This window comes from Gallinula chloropus (assembly GCF_964237585.1).
Source record: "Gallinula chloropus genome assembly, chromosome: 9".
Classification (NCBI taxonomy): Eukaryota; Metazoa; Chordata; class Aves; order Gruiformes; family Rallidae; genus Gallinula; species Gallinula chloropus.
Window position 1 is genome coordinate 20203591 of NC_140094.1, and position 19897 is coordinate 20223487.

The window sequence follows — 19897 nt, forward strand, 5'->3', positions numbered from 1 at the left end:
AAGGAGCTCATTACACAAGTGCCTGCATACCTCTGAAACCTCCACAACCCAACACAAACCTGAAATGAAAATTGAGCATGCTCTGTCACAGTCTTAGCATGTGAGTGCCTTTGTGCTTCTTGAACACTGTGGTTGTAAGGAAGAGGCTTTGCTTTTCTTCACCTTCAGCTGGTGTGTACAGGCTTGTGCAGGTGACGCAGAGCGTGACACTGATTGTGCTGTCTGTCTTTGCAGGTGCTATCTGAATCTTCTTCCAAAGCAGGAGGTTATCGCCTCTTCAGCACTTATTCCAGGCAGTCTTCTGAGATGAAGCAAAGTGGCTTAGGTACAGTACTTGGCCTGCAACCACCTGCTCCCTGTACTCTGTAGTTCTGTGGGCATCTGTCTGTCACTCCACATACACATCTGGCTTAAGTTCCTTGTATGTCTCTCTGTGTGTATCGTGTCTTTTTTAGTGTCACTGTTTCAGCCACTGTAGAAACTCTCTTACCTGTTTCCTTGTGTGCATGATCTTCTCCTTCAGCTTCTAGCAGCAGAAGATGCTCTTTCCATCCTTGATAGTGTGGGAGCAGCAGAGCAAGCTGTGTGCTTGCAGGCTGGCCATCTGGTTCCATGCCCCTGTCATTTGTGACACCATTTCTGAACGTAATAGGAAGAGATGATTTGATGTGAGAACTAGCATCCTCTCTGTCCTACAAGACACTAGTTTACATGCAAAGCTGCTCTTCATGTAAGACTATTAGATTTCTACCTTTGCATCATAAAGATCTCTTGTGTGGAGCAGGTCTGTCACCTGCAGTGAGGTTTGACAGCTCTCTGATAGAGGTGCTATCCCTGGTTAGCCATTCTTTGCATGGTAGCCAGCAGAAGACAGTATTTTGGTGCTCTCTGCCTGTCCTTCAGAGTACCATTCCCTGTCATCCTACCCTAAACTTAATAGTTGAAATTCTTTCTGACATATTTTTGCTAAAGCAAGATCTGTTTGGAAACAGAAGCTGTCTTTGCTGTCATGAAGTTCAAAGGTAGCTGTGAAACCTGGATATTGCAGATGACTAATAAGCACCAGGAGGTAGAAATGCCCAAGTTATGCCCACTTTTTTTTTTCTTTAAAACTGCTTTTATGTTATGGCCCAGCCACGGGCTTGCAGCAGCTCTGACTCATCAGCTCTTTACTCTGGTGTGTGGACACCCTGCAGCCAGGAGATTGCAGAAAGGCCTGATTATTCCTTGTCACTTTTGAAAGAGCTGCTGCTTTTGAAGCTGGTTTTTACCTGGTACAGGGAAATTTCTTCAGAGTGCTTAGGAAGTGTCCCTGGAGCCTGCCAGCTATGTTCCCAACAGCTGGAACAATCTAAGGAGGAGTGGCTGGTGCATGGGATTCCCATAAAGGCAGACTGTCCTTGGACACAGTGGATTCTGAATGTGCTGCTTCATGTGGTGCACCCACTCGTGTCTTTCACAGGCTGTGTGCAGGGTTAAGGGACTGTTGGCCTTGCTTAAGCTGGAGGAGACCTGTGGTGGTTCTGTGAATCCACGTGCACCAGTGTGACAGTCCCTGAGGTGGTGCAGTCCAGGAGGGGCACCTGCCTGGAGAACTGCTGAGCACATCGACTGCTCCCTGCCAGCTCTCTGCGCTGTGTGGATGCCTGAGCACCAGCTGGCCTGTGCTCTCCAGAGCTGTTCCCACAGCCTTCCCAAGCTCCTGAGGAAAGTCTCTTCTGGCAATAGAGAAGACTCCTGCTCTGCTGGGCCCTCGTGCAGTGCTGCTTTCCCTTGACAACAGCACCTGGAGTGTGATCCCAGCAGGTGTAATTTTGGATTCTTGCCTGGCTGGGAAGCCTGTGCTGGTCACTGTCCCAGCTGTGAAGCTCTGCAGAGACAAAGCTTTGAGTAGGAATCGACAGGCCTGATCTGTGACAGAAGGCTGGTAGCTGAATACTTGGCCCAGCCATTGCTCTTCTCTGTAGGGTCTTGCAGCTGCAGGCACAGGAGGGTCGAGCAGGAGCGACCTGTGGTGCAACACCAGCTTGCCCAGCCTGTGGTTTATTAGGGTGTCTGTGTGCTCCTGTGAATTTCTCTTTACCTGATGGCTGTTGAGAAGAACGATGCCTCTTTACCTGTAAAAGTCCAGCTCTTCAAGGAATCTTCCTGATTCCTTTCCTGCTTGTTTTGTAGAAATCTCATTTCTTTTCCCTTTGGATCTGACATGTGTCCTCTCTCTGGGAAATGACAGAGAGCTAATGGGAGCTTGAACTTTGGCTTCAATGCTTGTCTCAGCCACTGTGCTGTGAGGGCATCCATTCAGATACTACCTGCTGTTCCTGAGCTTTTCTGAAGCTGAGGCGACCTCCTGTTGCCTGAGCTTGTTGGCTGCTGCTGGCATTACCTCTGGGAGAAGGGATTCTCCAGGAAAATGTCTGTTTGTGTGTAACCTCCTGTGTTTCAGTGTGCAGGAATGGGGAGCAGGACAGAGCTCCTCTAATAACCCTGCTGCCAGGGCTGCCACAGCCATGTCATTACTGTGATTAAAAAAATGCCTTGAGGTGCCTGTTTGGAAAAGGGGAGGGCTGCAGCTTGCTTTGTCTGTGCAGAGGGGTGCTTTGGAGTGTGCCACGTTATTTGGGGCAGGAGTGAGTGTGTCACTCTGGGTTGTCTGCAGTAGTGTGTACGCTTCCAGCCTGAGCAGCCTGGGGAGGTTTCAGTGCCTTGCTTTGCTTGCAGGAACACCTCAGCCCCCTTGCTGTTTGAGCAGCAGAGATGGTGCATTGCTGGTGGGCATGGAGCTTCGTGCTGGGGCTCCCATGAGGGATGTCTGTGTCTCAGACACCTGAAACACTGAACATACTCCTGGAAATGAAGTACACAGAGGAGATCCAGCACACACAGTGACTGCTAGCAAACCTTGCTGCATCTTCAATCCAAAGGGCTAGAGTGCTGTTACACTCTTTGGGGTGCAGATCTGGGGTGCTTGCTTTGGCTGCAGTGCTCTCCTGGAGTTCTCTGTGGACAGTTGCTGTTGTCTTTGTAAATCCTCTTCAGGCTGAAGGGCACTAATGAAATGCAGAAACACTGGGGTGGCCTTAGCTACGTGCTTATAGCACAGGGCTGCTCAAGGTAGTTATAAAAATCTGCTTGATTTTTATCTGCTAGTAAGTCAGTCTGTTGGAGGTTTGGGGTTTTTTTGGTTTTGTTTGTTTTTAAGCCATGGAAAGGTGTTCAGAGGCATCATCCTGCCTGCTGCTTGCCAGAGTGCTCTCTGCATTGATGGATTCCAGCGAGTGCTGCGTCAGCACTGGGCAGTGATTTAAGGCATGAGGAGGAATTGTGTGTCAGTCACCCTGATACATCAGGAGTTCTTTGTCTGTCTGTTAAAGGACGTGTACGTGCTGGTGTGTCCTGGGGAATGCTGCCAGCAGTGTCATGGGGTGGAGCCACTTACTTCAGTGCATATGAGAACCCTTTTGGTCATCCTTGCTGTTCCCAGAAGCAGATAGCACCACCCTACCTGAGCTTACCTGTGAACAGCTCAGCACTCAGGATAGGTGTGTCTTGTCCAGAGCAGCTCTGGCTAAAAAGGAGCTTTGCAGAGAAAGGTCTGGGGTCCTGGGGAGCAGCAGGTGGCTGTGGGGCAGCCATGAGTGGCCATGGGGCAGCAGGGTGTCCTTCCACCAAAGGCAGCCAAGGGCATGTGTTTCTGGATGAGCAGGAGGCTCTTCCACTCACCTCCTGTGAGGCGGCATCTGAAGTCCTGCTGTCCTGTCCTGGGCTCCCCAGTGCCAGGAGGGTGTGTGTGTAGTGGGTGTAAGCCCATTAAGGGACTGTGGAGGTGGGTGGGGGCTGGAGCACACAACCTTGGAGGAGAATCTGAGTGTGTGGGGCTTGTTCAGATCAGGGGCTGCGGCGAGTGGAGACCTGGATCCTGTTGGGTCATGTAACAGGAGGTTACAGAGAAGACAGGGACAGACTGTGCTCCAAGGTGTGTGGTTGTAGGATGAGAACTACAGACATGAGCCATAGCACAGGCAGTTCCACAGCTTTCAGCTTCAGCATGCCAGGTACCAGAACAGGGGCCCACAGGGGCTGTGCAGTCTCCGTTCTTGGGGGTACTCAAAACCTGACTGGACAAACCCTCACAGGCAGGTCTGAGTTGCCCCCAGTGGGGTATTGGGAAAGAAGCCTCCAGAGGATGCTTCGATGCTGTGTTTTACAATCAGGAGCTGCTTGCAGTAAGGACAGGATCTGTTTAGCTGCAGTAACAGCTGCACTGTTCTAGTCACATGCTGACAGGCAGTATGTCAGGGTTTTTGCCTTGGCAGACAAGGTAGAACACGAGTGACCTGCTTCTGGAAGCCTTTTTGTATGTGACAGTAATGTCATTTTTAGCAGTTGATAAGTCTCACTACAGAATGCGGCATCAGGATGGTTTGGTAGAGAATTTATAGTGTATCAGTGGCTTGGTCTGGCCTGTAATAAGGTTTTGCCTCACTCACAGCTGCTTTCCTCAGTCAAAAGAATCCTATTTCAAATGCCTGATGTCCCCTAGGTATCACATAAAGTCAAATCACTCCACAGAACACTGTGCCTTGGAGAAGCAGGCACCAGCAGCTGCCAAAGCCACCAGGATTAGGTTGTCTTCCTGTGCATGAGACCATCTTGTGTGCCAGATTCCTCCCCACAGGCTGAGCACATCTGGTGCCCATTGCTGTGTGTGCAGCTGGTGCCTCACAGGAGTAGTTCACAAAACAGCCAGACCTACTCTGCAGTAGCAAGGTGTGAATGGGAGTGTGAAATATCATATGGGCAGCAGCTTGTGAAAGGCAGCTCTCTGGTCACATCCTTAATGCCTGACAGGGTGATTAAGCTAGGTGTTCTGATCAGCTGATGAGGGAGTCCTTTCTTCTTCTCTGTCTCCTACAGAAGCAGGAGAAGGGGCAGAGGAAAGAGTCCTTGTGACAGGAATATCAGTGATTTGGCACCCTGCAGATTTGCTGACTGGAGGGTGAAGAGATGTTTCTCCTAGGTCGGAGTGAGAAAGCCAAATGGAAATAAACCTCTGGACTGAGCTAGGAAACTTCCTGGTGCCGAGTTTTGGGCTGCCTGGTGTGCATTTGGCACTGCTGAATTTGGAATGGAGAATATTGCCTCCCCGTGCTCCCTGGCATATTTTTCCCCAAGTTTCCTGCCAAGTGGCCAGTTCATTCCTCATTCTTTGACTAACCCTGCTTTTCTGTAGTTGCATGCAGTGGAAATGTAATACTAACACCTTCCATGCCTTTCCAGGGTCACAATGCACCGGGCTGTTTAGCACCACTGTGCTGGGAGGCTCCTCCAGTGCCCCCAACCTCCAGGACTACGCACGCAGCCATGGCAAAAAGTTTGCCAGCAGCCTGACGTACAAAGACGGTATGTGTGTCCTCTGTGCTGCAGGTGGTTAACTCGTGGACTTTGAGACAAAGGCTTAGACTGCTGAGGAGAATGACAGTTGAATGTGTGTATTTGTGGCACCTACAGTAATGCATTTTATCACATCCCAAGGAATGGTGGCCCTGGCTAGGGCAAGGCTGGAGCTGACACTGGGCGAGGAGTTTCGTGCTGGTGTGTGGTATTGCTGTGGTCTGGTTCTGTCCTCCTGTGCTAGGACTGCTTGCTCTTGTGGAGGAGGATTTATTGGTTTAGATATTCAGTAGGTTTGTCCTGGTGTGGCATCCAGCACATCCCATAGTCTTGCTTGCTTTGGTGATCTTGCTGGTGCTAAGTGAAGCTTTTGTGGAGACAGTAAATCTCTCCCTGCGGAAGATGGAGCGGTCCCAAAGGCAGAATGATGTGCTCAGGAGTGGTCAGGTGGGTATTAGAGCAAGGCTGGGCACACCAGGGAGCCTGAGGGAGCTGTCAGAAAGCCAGGGTCATATGCCTGAGAAGCCTGAGGTAAGTGGGAGGTTGGGATGCAGTGTTTCAGAGGGAGCTGAAGCTGTTTTGCAGCTCTGCACAGCCGTAAGGTTCAGCAGGAGAATCGGGTAAAATGTGTTCAGGCTGTTGGTACAGGCGCTGCTGATGCCTGTGGGTGAAGGGGTGTTGCCATCTGTGGTGTGCACTGTGCTGTGCATTGAGGAGCAGGGAGGGTGTCGCTGCTTTCAAGGAAATGTGAGCACAGGAAAAGACTGAGGCACCTTGGAGGAGCTGCAGGGGTGTGACGTGTACTGTGCCAGTGTCTGTGGTGATCCAGATGGGGAGAGCACTTGGGCTCTGCAGGCGCTGGGAAGGCCGAGCTGAGCATCACTGGACGTGTCTGGCTGGGAGCCCATCTGATGTTGCACAACTTGGGCCTCCTAAGATTGTCTGCCTTCTCTTCTTCCTTCTTGTGTCAGTCCCAACAAATGATAACCAGCTCCTGCAGAGGCTGAGTGCCTTCCTCACTCAGATCATAACGAGCGCTGGTCATGAGGTGGGGAGGTGATGAAGGCAGGGATTTGGGGCCTTTGGGGAAGACAGGAGGTTGGCTCATCTGGAGTTTTGTCAGGTTTTGAGGCAAGGAAGATGGCCAAGCCAGTCAGGGTGGAAAGGTGCTGTTTGGTTCTCAGACCTATAGGAACTGTAGTCAGACCATGTGTTCCAGCCTTCTGTGCCGCTTTTCGCTGCCTAAGGGGAAGCTCTGGTGCTTCTCCCTGCCCTGGGGAGCTCCTGGGCCCAGGCTGGGAGTGACAGACAGGGAGGGTGACCTGGGAGGATGTTAACCCTGCTGTACCAGCCTGAGCTGCTCAGGGCAGCAAGTGCTGCCTACTCATAGGACAGAATAAGCTGGTGGTTTTGGCACAGGGCAGGGGTGTGAATACCAGGAGAGGTGCTGAAGAGGCCAGCACGGTGGGGCTTTTGTTCTGTAAGGCTGCAAGCAGCCTGAGTCCAAGGCAGTGCTGCTTCTGAGGGAAAACCTCTGCGTGCTCAGAGCCCAGCTGGGAACAAGAGATTCTGCTCAGCCTGGTGCTGTGCTGCCTTTCTCTGCGGGCTGTGCCGTGGAGCCTGCCCACAGCTTGCCCCCGAGCTCCAGAGCAGAGTCCTGCTGCATCAGTCTAAACCCAGCAAGGTCTCTGCGTGCCGAGACAACAGTGGTACCCCGGGGTCCTCAGAAGGCAGACTGACTCAGCCTGGGTGTGACTAACACAGCCCATTCTCTGTGCCTCGGTGTGCTGCGGGGCTCTGTGCTGCCAGCGCCTGGCTGCAGCAGGAGCTGCGAGGAGCAAGCAGGAGAGGCAGAGGGGTGTTCAGCTGATGGGGAGGGCAGTGTGGAGCCAGCCCTTGATCTGCATGTTCCTGTTCCAGTGAGCACCCGTGAAGTGCCCAGCGATGGCATTTAACCAGGCACCGGTGAGCTGAATGCAGCGAGGCAGCAGCTGCAGCAGACCTGGAGTATGTTTGTATCAAGGCCTTTTTCAGGGTCCTCAGGCTGGTGGTGTTTGAAACCCTTCAGGTTCTGCAGCACTTTGGATGCTTTTCCATGGCTGTGATGTTCAAGGTGTGGTTCTTGCATTCATCACAGGGCTCAAGTGCTGTTACAATGCCCCTTGTTTCTGACCTCTGTTTTGCTGGGGGCTGGAGGAGGGCTGAGGAACGCTGCAGGGGAAGGCTGTGTCCCAGCCTCAGGTTTAGGGAAGGTCAGCTGGCAGTGATGTTGTGGAGTTGGCTTGTCTGGAGCCAGGGATCCAGTCAGCTGTGTTGTAGTGCCATTTAAACTGGTGTGCTGTAAAGGCAAGGGGGAGATGTGGGTGGGGTGGAGACAGTTACCAGCTGGTTGGCTGCAGCTCCAGGACTTGGACACTTCTCAGGGTTACCATGGGTAGGGAAGATTGTCATGCTCTATTTACTGAGAGGAAAGGAAGGGAAGGAAGGAGAGGAAAGGAAGGGAAGGAAGGAAAGGAAAGGAAGGAAGGAAGGAAAAGGAAGGAGGGGAAGGAAAAAGGAAGAACAAAAGAAAGAAAGGAAGGAAGGAAGGAAAAGAAAAGAAATAAGGGTTGTTAACAATTGCAGCAACTTTGAGAGTTGGTTTAAATATATTATTTGGCCAAGTCAGTGGATGTAGCTAGAGATGTGGACCATAAATTGATATGTGGATCTCCTAACCTTGGTGCACAGGGTTAGGTGTACGGATCCTTTTGACGAGGCAGGATGGATGCATGAAACATGAAAGAGAAGTAAACCCATTTTCCAGTATTTCCTAAAAGCTCCCAGATAGCAGCAGAGGGTGTGATCAGCTGGGGTCTCACATCAGATCCCACGTGCAGCCAGTCTGATCTAGGCCATTCCTCCCCGATAGCTGAGCAGTTTCCAGACTGGGAATACACCAAAGTTCTCAGACTGATCCATGTCTTCTAAAGCTCATCTGTTTGCACCCTGTTAGATGCACAGTCTGTACTTACACTGTCCTTCTGATGTGTGGTTTCTGTGGGAGAGCTTGGCCTGGCTTGGGACGTGGCCAGGAGGAGTATGAGGACCACTCTGACAGGTGTCCCCCAAAACCTCTTCTGCACTGAAACGCTTTGAGCAGCAGCACTGCTGAGGCATGCTGTCATGGGTCTTGTGAATTAGGTAGCTGATTTAGCTGTAAACTCATCAATAGCTCTGTTTAGCTTGCATTAGTAGGATGCTTTGAGCTGCACTTACCTCTGCCCTGGCTCTGCAGCTCCTCTGCAGAAGGGTTCCCGTTGCAGGGTGAATCCCAGGGACACCCGTGGTGCTGCCGCTTGCTTGGCCACGCTGCTGCGGTGGCTGTGGGCATGGCCTGACTGCATCTCACGCTGGGCTGAGCCTGGCTTGCCTCAGGGGGGCTGGAAGTGTGGGGGAAGGGACGAGATGCTGCCTGTGTCTGGGAGAGTGTGCCTGAGGTCTCTGTAGCGCGGGGGAGACGCTGGCACGGCGGTGCCACGAGAGGTGCAGCCAGAGCCGCAGGCGCAGCGTGCCCGGGGTGCTGCAGCAGCGCCTGTGGGGCGGGGGTCAGGAAGCTGGACCTGACAGGGTAGTTGCCAGCGTGTGGAGGTCGGGGGTCCTTAGAAGCAGGCTGTTAACTGAGATGATCTGTTTTTATTTCCTCAGAGCTCTTGTCTATGCCAGCCGTAAAACGATTTTCTGTGTCGTTTGCAAAGCATCCGACTAATGGTACGTTTGCTTCCTCGATTTGACGTTCCCTCACACTCCTAACCCCACGCTCACCTTCGGTTCTCTCTGCACATGCTCTCCTCTCAGCCTTCCTGTGGTGGTTTGTTTTTTTTGTGTCTGTGTATCTGATGTCCAAACATGCTTCACCTCTCCCCATTGTCTCGCTGTGACTAACTTGTTCATTCATCCTGTTACTGCTCAGTGGCTCCTCTGCTGTCCCCCAAGGCATTTGTGTCCCAGGTGGAAAAGCAAGAGCAGTGGCTCTGGGAAGGGACTCCCAAAGCAGCCGTCAGTTCCACTGCTGACATTAAGGCCTCCTTTCACACTCCCTGTTTGTAGGGTGGGAGTCGGGGGGGGGGAGAATATCGTTGGATTTGGTGGGGGGCAAATATCAATTCCATATTCTGTAAGAACATCAGCACCTTAGGCCCTCAGTTCCTGCAATGCAGATTTGCAGGACCAAAACAAGGAAAGCCTGAGGCTGCCATGTGTCACCTGGATGGGCAGGGTGGGAGAGAAGGAGGTGGTCTCAGCTTTCCCTCTGCGTGTGGTTTCCCTCAGCTCAGTCATCTTAGGAGTGTCTGTTGGGTGGCCCCTGGGTTACTCCCAGCATGGTGGTGCTGGTGGGAGCAGGCTCACCTCTCCTGCAGATCTTATCCTGGGAACGGTGTCTCTCCCAAACTTCCACACATCTGCTGTTGGTGGACAAGCTGCATGTCTGAGGTCTGGCAGCAGGACACCCAGGGTGGTGTCACCCACTCCTCTCCTGCCCTGTCAGTAGCTGTGGAGGGGCTGGGTAAAGGACACCTGGCAGTGCTTCTGTGGCTCGCTATCTGCTTCGTGTCGCCGCTAACCTGCGCCTGCACTGTCAGTCTTTGGAGGTTACAGACCATTAGCTGAGTGGCAGCAGATGCTTTGAGGTGTGTGTGTGTTATCCAAGTCCTGCACAGAAACATCTGAAAAGGTTTGCTTCACAGCACCACTTCTACCTCGTGGCTTCTGCTGTTGAGACAATTCAGAACCAAAGCAGGTCACTGACAGGTGCCAGGTTAAGTGTTTCTGGCTGAGGTGGTCAGGGCTGTCTCTGCAATCTTGTTGCTTACCAAATACGAAGAAACAATCCTCTGTGTGATCTGAAGATGAACAAAGTTCAGAAGACTGTTATGAAGACCAAAGTGTGGGGAAAGACCAACCAGGAAGGGGCAGCTAAATGTGGCTTTATTGTTTCAAATATCTGAACAGAAGCTATTTTCTGTGTTTGCTCAGTTTTGTTTTCCCCAGAGTGGCCGACCGCTCGACTTGTCTGTATGTCTGGATACCATCTGAGCTCACGTGTCTGTCAGCAGGATGTTCGTTCTATCTTGCCAGCAAAACTTGTACCAAGTACCAGTCTTTCCTAAACCACGCTGTCTAGCAACTGCCTCCACCCCAGATACAATCAGACTGGGACATAAGGTTTTCCCCAAGAACCCAGTGACTATTTCTAATGTCAGAATGTCCCTTAATCAGGAAAACACAGACAGAGGTCTAGCAAGTGTCAGCTTCAAGTTAGGCACATTTGTTCTAGGCTTGGCACTGGTTTTAGCAGGAAGGATGTTCAGCCACATGAACCATTCAGCTCAGGATGCAAAAGCTCTGAGTTCGGGTTCTGAAGAGCTGCCTCTGTGGTGAAATGGGATGGGTGAAGCAGAGCAGCGGCCAAGCACCGTGTCAGGTCAGATGCTTTATGTCCTGGTTTCCTGGGCACTTGAGAGAGTGACCCAGTTCCCGAGGCTGTGTACATGGAGAGGACATGTCTGCATGCAAGCATCTTGTTCTGCCTTGGCAGAAGATTGTGCAGGGCTGTTCTGAGAGTCTGGAGAGGGGAGGCCGGCACTTGTGTGCTCTTCCACACCTCAGCACTCTGCTCTCCATCAGACCTTGCTTTCTCCCAGCGTCCCCTTCACAGCCTCCAGCGTCTGATGCTGGGTCAGTCGCTGTCCCAAGTGCAGAGGTGGCTGGCTGCAGGACTCAAGTGCTCTGCTGGCTGTCTGTGTCTGCCAGAGGCTGGGCTGGGCGGGAGGCTGGCCTGCTGCAGTGTGGCTGAGGGTGCGCCTGAGCCCTGCTCGCTGCGGGAGGGGTTGGGCTTCAGTGTGTGGTGTGTGGGCCTCTCCCACCCAGCAGCCCCGGGTGCTGGCAGCTCCATCCACACCTCCTCACGATTCCTGTACCCAGCTGCCCCTCTCCTCTCACTCTCTGTGGCCCCCTTTCCTCCAGATGCGTTTGAGCACCACCATGTTGCCCAGTTGCTGCGCCGCTTTTCCTCTGACTATGCCACGAGCCGGAACATCTCCCTGGATGCCACCCTAGCCCATCACCTCCAGCAGTGCTCCTACCACCTGCGCCTCTTCAGGAGCTGGCTGATCTCAGGGCAGGATGACTTGGAGTGTCTTTACGGTACTGCACGCTGCAGCTGCCTTGGTCCCGTGCTCTTGTAGCTGAGTAGGGACCACTGTCTGCTTGAGAATGCAAAGTATGCTTTGCTTCTAAACCAGGAAAGCACCTCCCTCGCCGCACCCCTGAAGTCTGGGCTGCTGCTGCAGCAGGCTGTGTGGGCTGTCGCAGCTGGCAGCTTCAGAACCTTAGGCAGGAGCCTTTCCTCACGGAGCCAGCGCTCTTCACGGGGCTGTAACTGCTCTCTCCATCTTTGGCAATGGCTCATTGCCTCCTTCCTTTAGCCAGGGAGAGCCCATAAGCTTCCTTCGGGCCTGATGCCGAGCGCCTGCCGGCACGGCGCCCTGCTGACATGATGCCCCTGTGCAGGTCTCGGTGGGGAGTTACTAACAGAGGAACCAGAACCAATCCTCAGAGTATGGCAAGAAGGAAGAGATTGAGGGTGCACAGCAGCTGCTCACGTGCCAGTGACCTTGCTGTGGGAATTTGGGGGCAGTGAGTGCTTGTGGGGTTGTGTTGTGCCTGGAGAGGCTGTGGTAAGACAGGGTGGGAACAGCTTCTGCGCGGCTGCATTGCATGGCGTCTGGTTTGCCCCTCAGGGTCTCTGCAGCGTGTCCTGTTTCTGGTGGGGACAGCTGGGTGATTTCAGCATTGAACACCGACACTGTAAATCCAAAGCTGTTTTGCTGCTGTTCCTCTGGTATTCTCAAGCCCGTGGTGCAGGTGGGATGTCTGGTGCGTTGAGGTCTTGGTGCTTCACAGACAGGTGGAAGGATTGCTCTCCGAGCGGGGCCGCTGGCTCAGGCTGGCTGTCAGTGTTCGCCTTGCACCATAGACCCTGCTCGGTGCATGTGGCTTGCTGAGCTGTGTGGTGTGATGCATGGACAACCCCCTTCACTCAGACCCGTAGGTGAACGGGGCAGACAGTATAGCTGGCTCTGTAGTCAAGCAACAGGCTCGATGGTTTTCAGAGTTTGGAAAAGAGATTATTTCTTACAGTCTGTTTTTTTCTTGATATGGCTCTTTCTGTCAAGTAGGCTGTTTGGAGATGGCAGTTACTTTTCATATATAATTAGGACAATCCTTGGTCTCCTAGCAACAAATGCTAAAGAGGAGCAAAACTGCTTCAAGGGAAGAGATGCTGGAACCCAGCAGGCTGCTCCCAAGCCTGAGCTTCCCCCGCTGCAGTTTTCAGCCATCTCCTGTGAGCTGTGGTAGGGAGGGGAAATGAACTCCTTGCTTCAGGCAGCAGTGTCCCAGATCCTGCAGCGTGGTGCTGGGCGGTGCAGCCTGCCCCGGTGAAGCCAAACACATGAGTTATGGTACCTCAGCGTGGCTGCCTTCCTGTTTGGAAATCAGGTAGTCTCTGCAGTCCATGAGCTCTCTCTTGCTGTTTTCTCAGCCTGTCATCAAGCCCACAGTTAGTTATTGTGTTTGGATTCCTGCTGGGGTTCTTCTCAGAGCAGATATGCCTCCAGTCTCTGTAGCTGACAGCCCAACATCCCCCCTTCTGAAAACCCTATCCTTCCTTTCTTGGCTTGCAACCTCACCTCACAGAAAGATGAATTTAACAGATAGAATCAGGGAGATAAAAGTATGTACTGGGCATCCACAGCTGGAAGGATCAGCAGGGGAGGCCTGAGAAATCTGTCTGGAAACGTGTGCGTATCTGCATGGTCAGGGCAGGGAAAGAGTGTGAAGTCAGTTGGAGTTGTAACAACTTGGTACAGGAGCCAGAGGTCAGAGGAGAAGGAACAGGGAATGGCCCTGTGCAGCAAGCAGGCAGCAAGGTGATGTTCAGTGTTTAAACAACAAGGGGAAGCAGCCCCAGATTGGTATCTGGGATGGTGGGTTTGGTCTGACCATCACCCCTGGGGATGATGTGGCAAAGGCAGAAATGTGCAGTCTGGGAAAGGTGTTTGTGGGCAGGGCTGGGGGGATCTGCAGTGTCTGTTCTGCTGTAGGAGCTGGAAGGTTTCTTCAGCAACTTGAGGCAGAAGTGGGTTTTTCCACGCTGAGTGAAAGTTCTCACCACAGTACCTGGGGTGTTGGGAGCTTCACAGAGCCCAGGGGGGGCTGGGGGCTATGGGAGAGCCACGTCAGGTTCGGAGCAGGGGGCTGTGTGTGTTGAAGAGCCACTGCACACTGTCTCCTCTCCTAGCCAGTGCTGGCACTGTGGACAGAGAGGTGCAGAACTGGGAGAGACCTTCAGGCTGCCTGTACAGCCTTACATTTAGAAAGCAGAAGTGATAGTTCATGTACATAGTGTGTATGCATACAGATACACATGTGTATGTATGTGTATGTGATGCTTGAGTTCTCCCAACAAAGTCAGTCTGGACTGACCAAGCATGTGGGAGAGGAACTTGCTGAGTCTGCTTTCTCCCTTGCCCTTGCTGAGACTGGGCAAGTGCTTCTGTACTCCAGAATTGCTGGTGTGCAGACCTTTGGCATGCAGACCTTGTGTGGGTGTGCCAGGTCTGCCCATGGCTTTCAGCATCTGCATCAGAAAGGAGCAGGCACTCTCCACTCCAAGGCAGAGCTCACTGGAGAGCTGGGTAGTAACTTGTTGACTTCTGCTAATCAAATGGTGTGTGGTCCTGTTCAGAGCTCTTGGGCAAAAGTACTGTACACAAAAAGACTGCTTTGGACCAGGAGGACTTCTCACTGGAGTCTTCTTGGCACCTTTGTTGGCTGGCAGCAGTTTGGCTGCTTTCTGCTGGCCAGCCTGCTGCAGCAGCAAGTGTGTTCCCTCTGTAATGAGCCCGCTCTGCTAGCAGAGGGGCTTGCTGTACTTGGGACCTCAGCTCAGTCCTAGTAAAGCTGAGGAACATGCCACTTGGACTACTTGAAGCCCACTTTGCTGTGCCCACTAGCCAGGAAGCCTGCTGGCTCCCAGCTGAAATCCCAGCTCTGAGGGGTAGTCACACCAACACTGATTGCACTACCAGGGGAGCACGTGCTCCCTATAAACTCAACTTTGCCAACTCATGTTGCACAGTAAGATTTCTTCTTGTCTCTCTGGGGCATACACAGAATTAAGGGAACTTTGTGCTACCTTGATTCAAATTAGACACATCCTCTTAATGAAATGGTATTGATTTCCTCTTGAGGGGTTAGGCTGGGGCACCTCCTGCAGTAATCAAGAAGATGCAAATGAATTCAAAGTCTTGTTTCCTCCCTTATTCTTCCCTTTTCCCAGCCTCAAAATCTGCTTATTTTAGTTCTGCTGCTAACATCTCTGCTTGGATTTTCTCTCAGACCTCAGGGTGACTGAAAGAAATACAGCTAAAGTGGTAAGTCCCTGTTACCTCTGCAGTGAGACAGTGGTAGGCAGCACATACAGGGCTCACTCAGAGATCCAGAGTGCATTTGCTTGGCGTTCAAGCTGTGTGATGTAGGTGTTGTCTGGCTCAGAATTCATCACAGTATCATCCAGGTTATGCAGGTGGCACATCTCAAGGCTTTCTTTAAGGCCATCTGCTGAGAGGCAGCTCTTCACCAGAGCTGTCTCTGTTCCTGCTTGAGTCTCCTAGCACTGGGATTCTGTGGTTTAGGTGGGAGATGTGAGACAGGTGCAGGTTTGCATCTGCTGGGTATGCTATAGGGTGCTAGATGAGCTCTGCAGAAGGGTCCAAATATGTGAATCACCTTCTTAACCTCCCTGTGAAATGTGTGTTGGCACCAGGCAGCTCTGAAGCAGTCCTACTCTCAGGGCAGTCACCCCTCCTCGAACATCTGTAAGAGTTCTTCATAAGCCCTGATAAAGAGCTCATGCTGCAGCACAGGTAACTTCCCTGCAGCACAGGTAACTTCCCTGCAGCACAGGTAACTTCCCTGCAGCACAGGTGGGCCTTCAGCAGTGGCATCAGCATGGGGAGGAGTCCTCACAAAGAGGACTTGTCATCCCCTGGCTGGATGGCACCTCTGGTGGCTCTTGAGGCAGTGCCCTGCTCTCTGCTGCTGTGTCAGGATGGGGCTGCATTGGTTCAGAGTGCAGGAGCCCCCCAGCTGCTCCCCCCACCACCACACAGGCATCTTAAGGTTTGTCCCATAACCAGGTCTTGTTTTCTTGGCTCTAGCAGATGGTTTCTTCCTATTTTATAGCATGGATTTTTTTGAAGACATAACCACACTGTACTCCTTGCCCAGAGTTGGTTGCAGATGACTTTGGGATTGGTTTTGAGCAGAGCCCCTGCCCCACATGCCCCTCCTGGCAGGGCACTCTGGAGGAAGCAGCTCGCCCTCTGCATCTCCAGTGCAGCTGATGCCATCCAACTTGAACAAAGTGAAACTCATTCCTCTGAGGGAGCACCCCTTTGGTACAAATGGAATTCTGCCTGATCTCTGATGCTGCTGTGGGCATCACAGGCTGCTGCCCTGCAAGCCCCAGGCAAGAGTGTTGGGATGCATCAGCAGTCGCCAAGCAGTCAGGCATGGCTGGGTGCCTGCCAGGCTGGAAGGGTCCTGTGTCTTACAGGAAACCCAGCTAAGGGCTTGTTATCCTTCACGTCTTGAGTTGATGTCTGTAGGCCCTTTGCAGCACAAGTAACCTCTGGTCTGTCTGGAGAGTTCTCCAGCTCCAGGAGCTGTGGCAGTGGGTGTCTCTGCAGCGTTGCAGGCTGGTGATGATCTGCTCTGCAGCCTCACGCTCTGTGTGGATTCACTCTCAATGCCACTTGCTGGCTCATGCTCCTTGCCTCTTGCAGGACTGGGTTAGGTGAGCGGGTTGGAGCAAAGGCTCTCCTGGAGGTGACTGGAATGATGATTATCTGCCCTTAGCAGATAATCCAGGTGCTCTGGGTCTTCTCCTTGGGTGCTGCCAAGCTGCAGGGATCAATCACAGCCTGTCAGTGTGCTGGGCAGCAAGAGCTGTTGCCCTTTTTGCATCTCAGAGTAGTTTTCTTTCTCTAGGAACAAACTTAACTCCTTCCCAGGGTCTTCTTGAGCTGCTCAGAGCAAGTTAGGGAGTTGCAGAATGGGGAGCCTAAGCCTTAGAAGTTCAGAGGCCTTTAAACTGGGGAGGTGTGGAGCAGGAGGCCTCACTGCCATACACCCAGAGACATGTTTTATTTGTTCCTCACTCCCCTGGCAGTTCCAGGTTGGCTTGGTGCCACAGAGCACTGCCAGGAAGCCTCGATGAAGAGGCAGGTGCTTTGCCATACCATCTCTCTGGCTTGAGTAGCAAAGAACCTGTTGTAACTGGTGGTGATGCAGCTCAGCTGTGAGCAAGTGCCTGTTCAGTGTCGAGGTACCTCTTGCTGCTAATCTGGGTGTGCTGGCAGCCAAGCTGAGGGGACAGCTCATTCCCACTGCTGCCCAGCCCCTGCTGGGGAGCCAGCCTGCCCCTGCTGGGGAGCCAGCCTGCCCCTGCACACCCGGGCTGTGCTGCTCCTGCCTTGGCAGCTGCTGGGCACGGGTGGGCACACTGTGTCTCCCCAGGTGGTGCGGGTCCTGTCACGGACATTGGGGTGATTTGACTCGAATTTAGTGTAGCCTCTGCAGAGTGTGGGGTGCTGTGCTGTGCCGAGTTCTCCCTCAGAACCACGTGTCTCAGCCAAAGGACCCCAGGCTTTGCAGCACCCCCCCCCGTGGCTCCTCCTCCCCTCGCTGCCTGTGCCCGGGCGCTTGCTTTGGGGAGGGTTGTTGCATGTGATTGCCTACTGGCCGTGTCCTTGGCCATGAAGAGGTGACCTTAGGCCTGAGTGTGCCTGTCCTACTCCCAGGCTGCCCAGCTCCTTCAGTCAGGAGTGGTCCTGCATGGGTTTTGGTTTCTCTTTGCTCTGTTCACTTCCTGATTGGGTTTCTTTCCAGGTTTTGAAGGCTGCTCCATGGTTCCCACCATTTATCCCCTGGAGACCCTGCACAACTCCCTCTCTTTGCGACAGGTCAACGAGTTCCTGACAGCTGTGTGCAGGAGTTGCAGCGAATCACACGTCCAGTCTACTGCAGGTACTGGTGAGGTGGGCTTGTCTTTGGGTCAGCCAGCAAGGCACCTTTTGGTCTTCTGCATTACCAGGGCAGATCAGCCTGGCAGGACTGGCTCTGTTCCAGCCCAGGAGCAAACTATGGAATCCAGTTCAGAGCCACACTAGACTACTTGAGAGACAAGTAGAGACTACTTGAGAGACAAGTGGTCCGTGGGGGCTGTCTCTGGCTGATGAGTGTGGTAACATGGACACAAACTCCAGCTTGGGAAATCTCAGCCTCAGATTCCTGGAGCTGAGGGGCAGCCACGGCTCTGAATCTGCACTGTTCCTGAGCTCTTGTGGAGTGCCTGCTCGTGGCCACTGGGTTATGAGCCATTCCTTTGTCTGTCTGAATATTACTGACCTCAGTATTTTATGGTTTTTTTAAGCTTTATTTGATTCAATGATTGGCAGCCAGATACCAGGAGACCCTTTCATGTCCCAGCGAATCCTGTCCTCGTCGTCTCTGCCTTTGCGCCAGCGTTCGGATAAACCTCCTTGGTGTGAGTGTCTTCCCTTCTTGATCAAGGGTGAATATGGTGGTGGGGGAGGGAAGGAAAGGGTGCCAGATGGTGGAAGGCAGCTATTGGTGGTCAGGGTTCCATGCTCTGCCCTTCAAGGAGCAGAAACACTCACCTGTCACAGTCCCCGCAGAGCTGGTGGCTTTTGTTACTCCCCTTTGCAGATCTGACTGGAGCTCAGGGTTAGCAAGTGCCTTAGCAGCAATCAAGCAGCAATCAAGCTTGCCACTGAAAGTCAAGTCCTGCTCTTCTGGCTGTACGCTGCTCCTGCCAGGAGCAGCGTGTGTCTGAGTAAACAGCAAAGTCAGGGAAATTATCTGACTGAAAACAGTTGTTTAATCCTCTCCCTTTTATGGGATCAGGTATAACCTAGACCTGTTCTCTTGTTTTGCTCATTGTACAGTACAAGCATCAGTGGAGAAACAATATTTCTTCCTCCAGTGGTGATTCTACCTCAGTGTTCAGGGACTGTGTGTGTCAGGAGCCAGTAGGCTGAGAGTGTTGCATCCTGATGAGGGAAGGGAGGAGACTGCTTTTCAGCTCACAGCCAGATGTCCCATTTTACATTTTGCTCTGTGATGGCAGCAGAATCCACTGATGGCTGTTTGCCAACATAGTGCTGTAGGACAAGGTGTGAGGGGGGTGGTTGTCTTTGGATTTGTCACCTGAGAGCAGCCTATGAGGCCCTTCCAGGCTGCACAGCGTGTAGGTGACCCTCAGCCCTTGGCTGTAGAGCTGTGGGACAGCAACAGCTTGGGGCAGCCCAGGCTTTGGGCGGGGGAAATGCAACTGTAAGTCTAAGATCTTTCTTCCTCTTTGCAGACAGCAGTGGGCCCTCCAGTACTGTCTCCAGCGCGGGCCCATCCTCCCCAACCTCTGTGGACAACTGCACTCGTTTCAACTTCGCTGAGAAACTTTCTGTCAGCCCCCCCAGGAGTGAGGAGCAGCTGAGTAGCCAGTCCCCTGAGCAGGGAGAGACACAGCCTTCGGGCAGGGGGCTGGAGGAGGGGGTGTCTGGGCTGTCCGTGGAGGAGTCAAGTGCCCCAGAGCCCCTGATCTGGAGCAGGTGCCGGGAGTCGGGCAGGGCCCTGGAGCTGTGCGAGGAGCTGGCAGAGGAGGACTCAAAGCAGGAGGAGAAGAGCCTGGTGGAGCTGGATGAAGAAGAATCAGCTGGGGAAATGTTAGAGCCAGGTAACACAGGGAACCCAAAGCGTGCTGCAGGGTCTGGGTCAGGGCTGGCTGCCGAGGGAGCGGAGCCAAGCGAGGGGTGCACAGGGGCAGTGGCTGGCCCGGACCAGTCAGGGCTGCCTGCAGAGGGCTTGGCCCTCTGTGAGGGGGAGCTGCTGGGAGAGGTGTTGGACCCCGAGCATATGGGCAAGGAGCTGCTGGGGGACAGTGCTTTGTCAGGCCAGCTTCTCCCTGGTCACCCGTGCCAGGTGCAGCCCCTGCCTCTGAAGGAAAGCGTGGAGGAGCTGCAGCTGCTGTCTCAGGAGGATCAGCAGAATTAGGGGCTCGCTGGGCAGCACACTGCACGCGCTTCTAGCCTGGAGGCAGCCCAGCACCCTGCACAGCACCTCATGCAGCTGGCTGGCCACAGCACAGAACAAGCCATGTCCCAAGGCGACAGGACTCTGGGGGGTGGAAGAGCCTGCTCTGCTCCTCCACAAGCCAGCTCTTTGCCATTTGGCAAGAGAGAATGCTCCATCTGCCTTGTTAAACAAACAGCAAATGCAGTCCTGGTACTGGCGTGGCACCTCCATGGAGCAGTGACATGGGGCTGCACTGGTGTCCCAAGGGCTTGTGCGCTCGCTGGGACAGCAGAGTTAGAGG

At 53.2% G+C, this 19897-nt stretch overlaps 1 protein-coding gene across 1 annotated transcript in view; it reads left to right on the forward strand.

Moving 5' to 3' along the window:
* The window catches only part of PPIP5K1 (diphosphoinositol pentakisphosphate kinase 1), a gene marked incomplete at its 5' end in the record, with an annotated part of 39787 nt that extends 20164 nt beyond the window's left edge, over window positions 1–19623 (forward strand). The window contains 7 exons of the mRNA XM_084268131.1: window positions 235–325; window positions 5281–5403; window positions 9082–9144; window positions 11401–11580; window positions 17392–17529; window positions 17936–18049; window positions 18890–19623. Of these exons, the coding sequence (XP_084124257.1) occupies window positions 235–325; window positions 5281–5403; window positions 9082–9144; window positions 11401–11580; window positions 17392–17529; window positions 17936–18049; window positions 18890–19575 (1395 nt within the window). The 3' untranslated portion in view covers window positions 19576–19623. The remainder of the gene's footprint in view (window positions 1–234; window positions 326–5280; window positions 5404–9081; window positions 9145–11400; window positions 11581–17391; window positions 17530–17935; window positions 18050–18889) is intronic.
* Window positions 19624–19897: the final 274 nt, after the last annotated feature.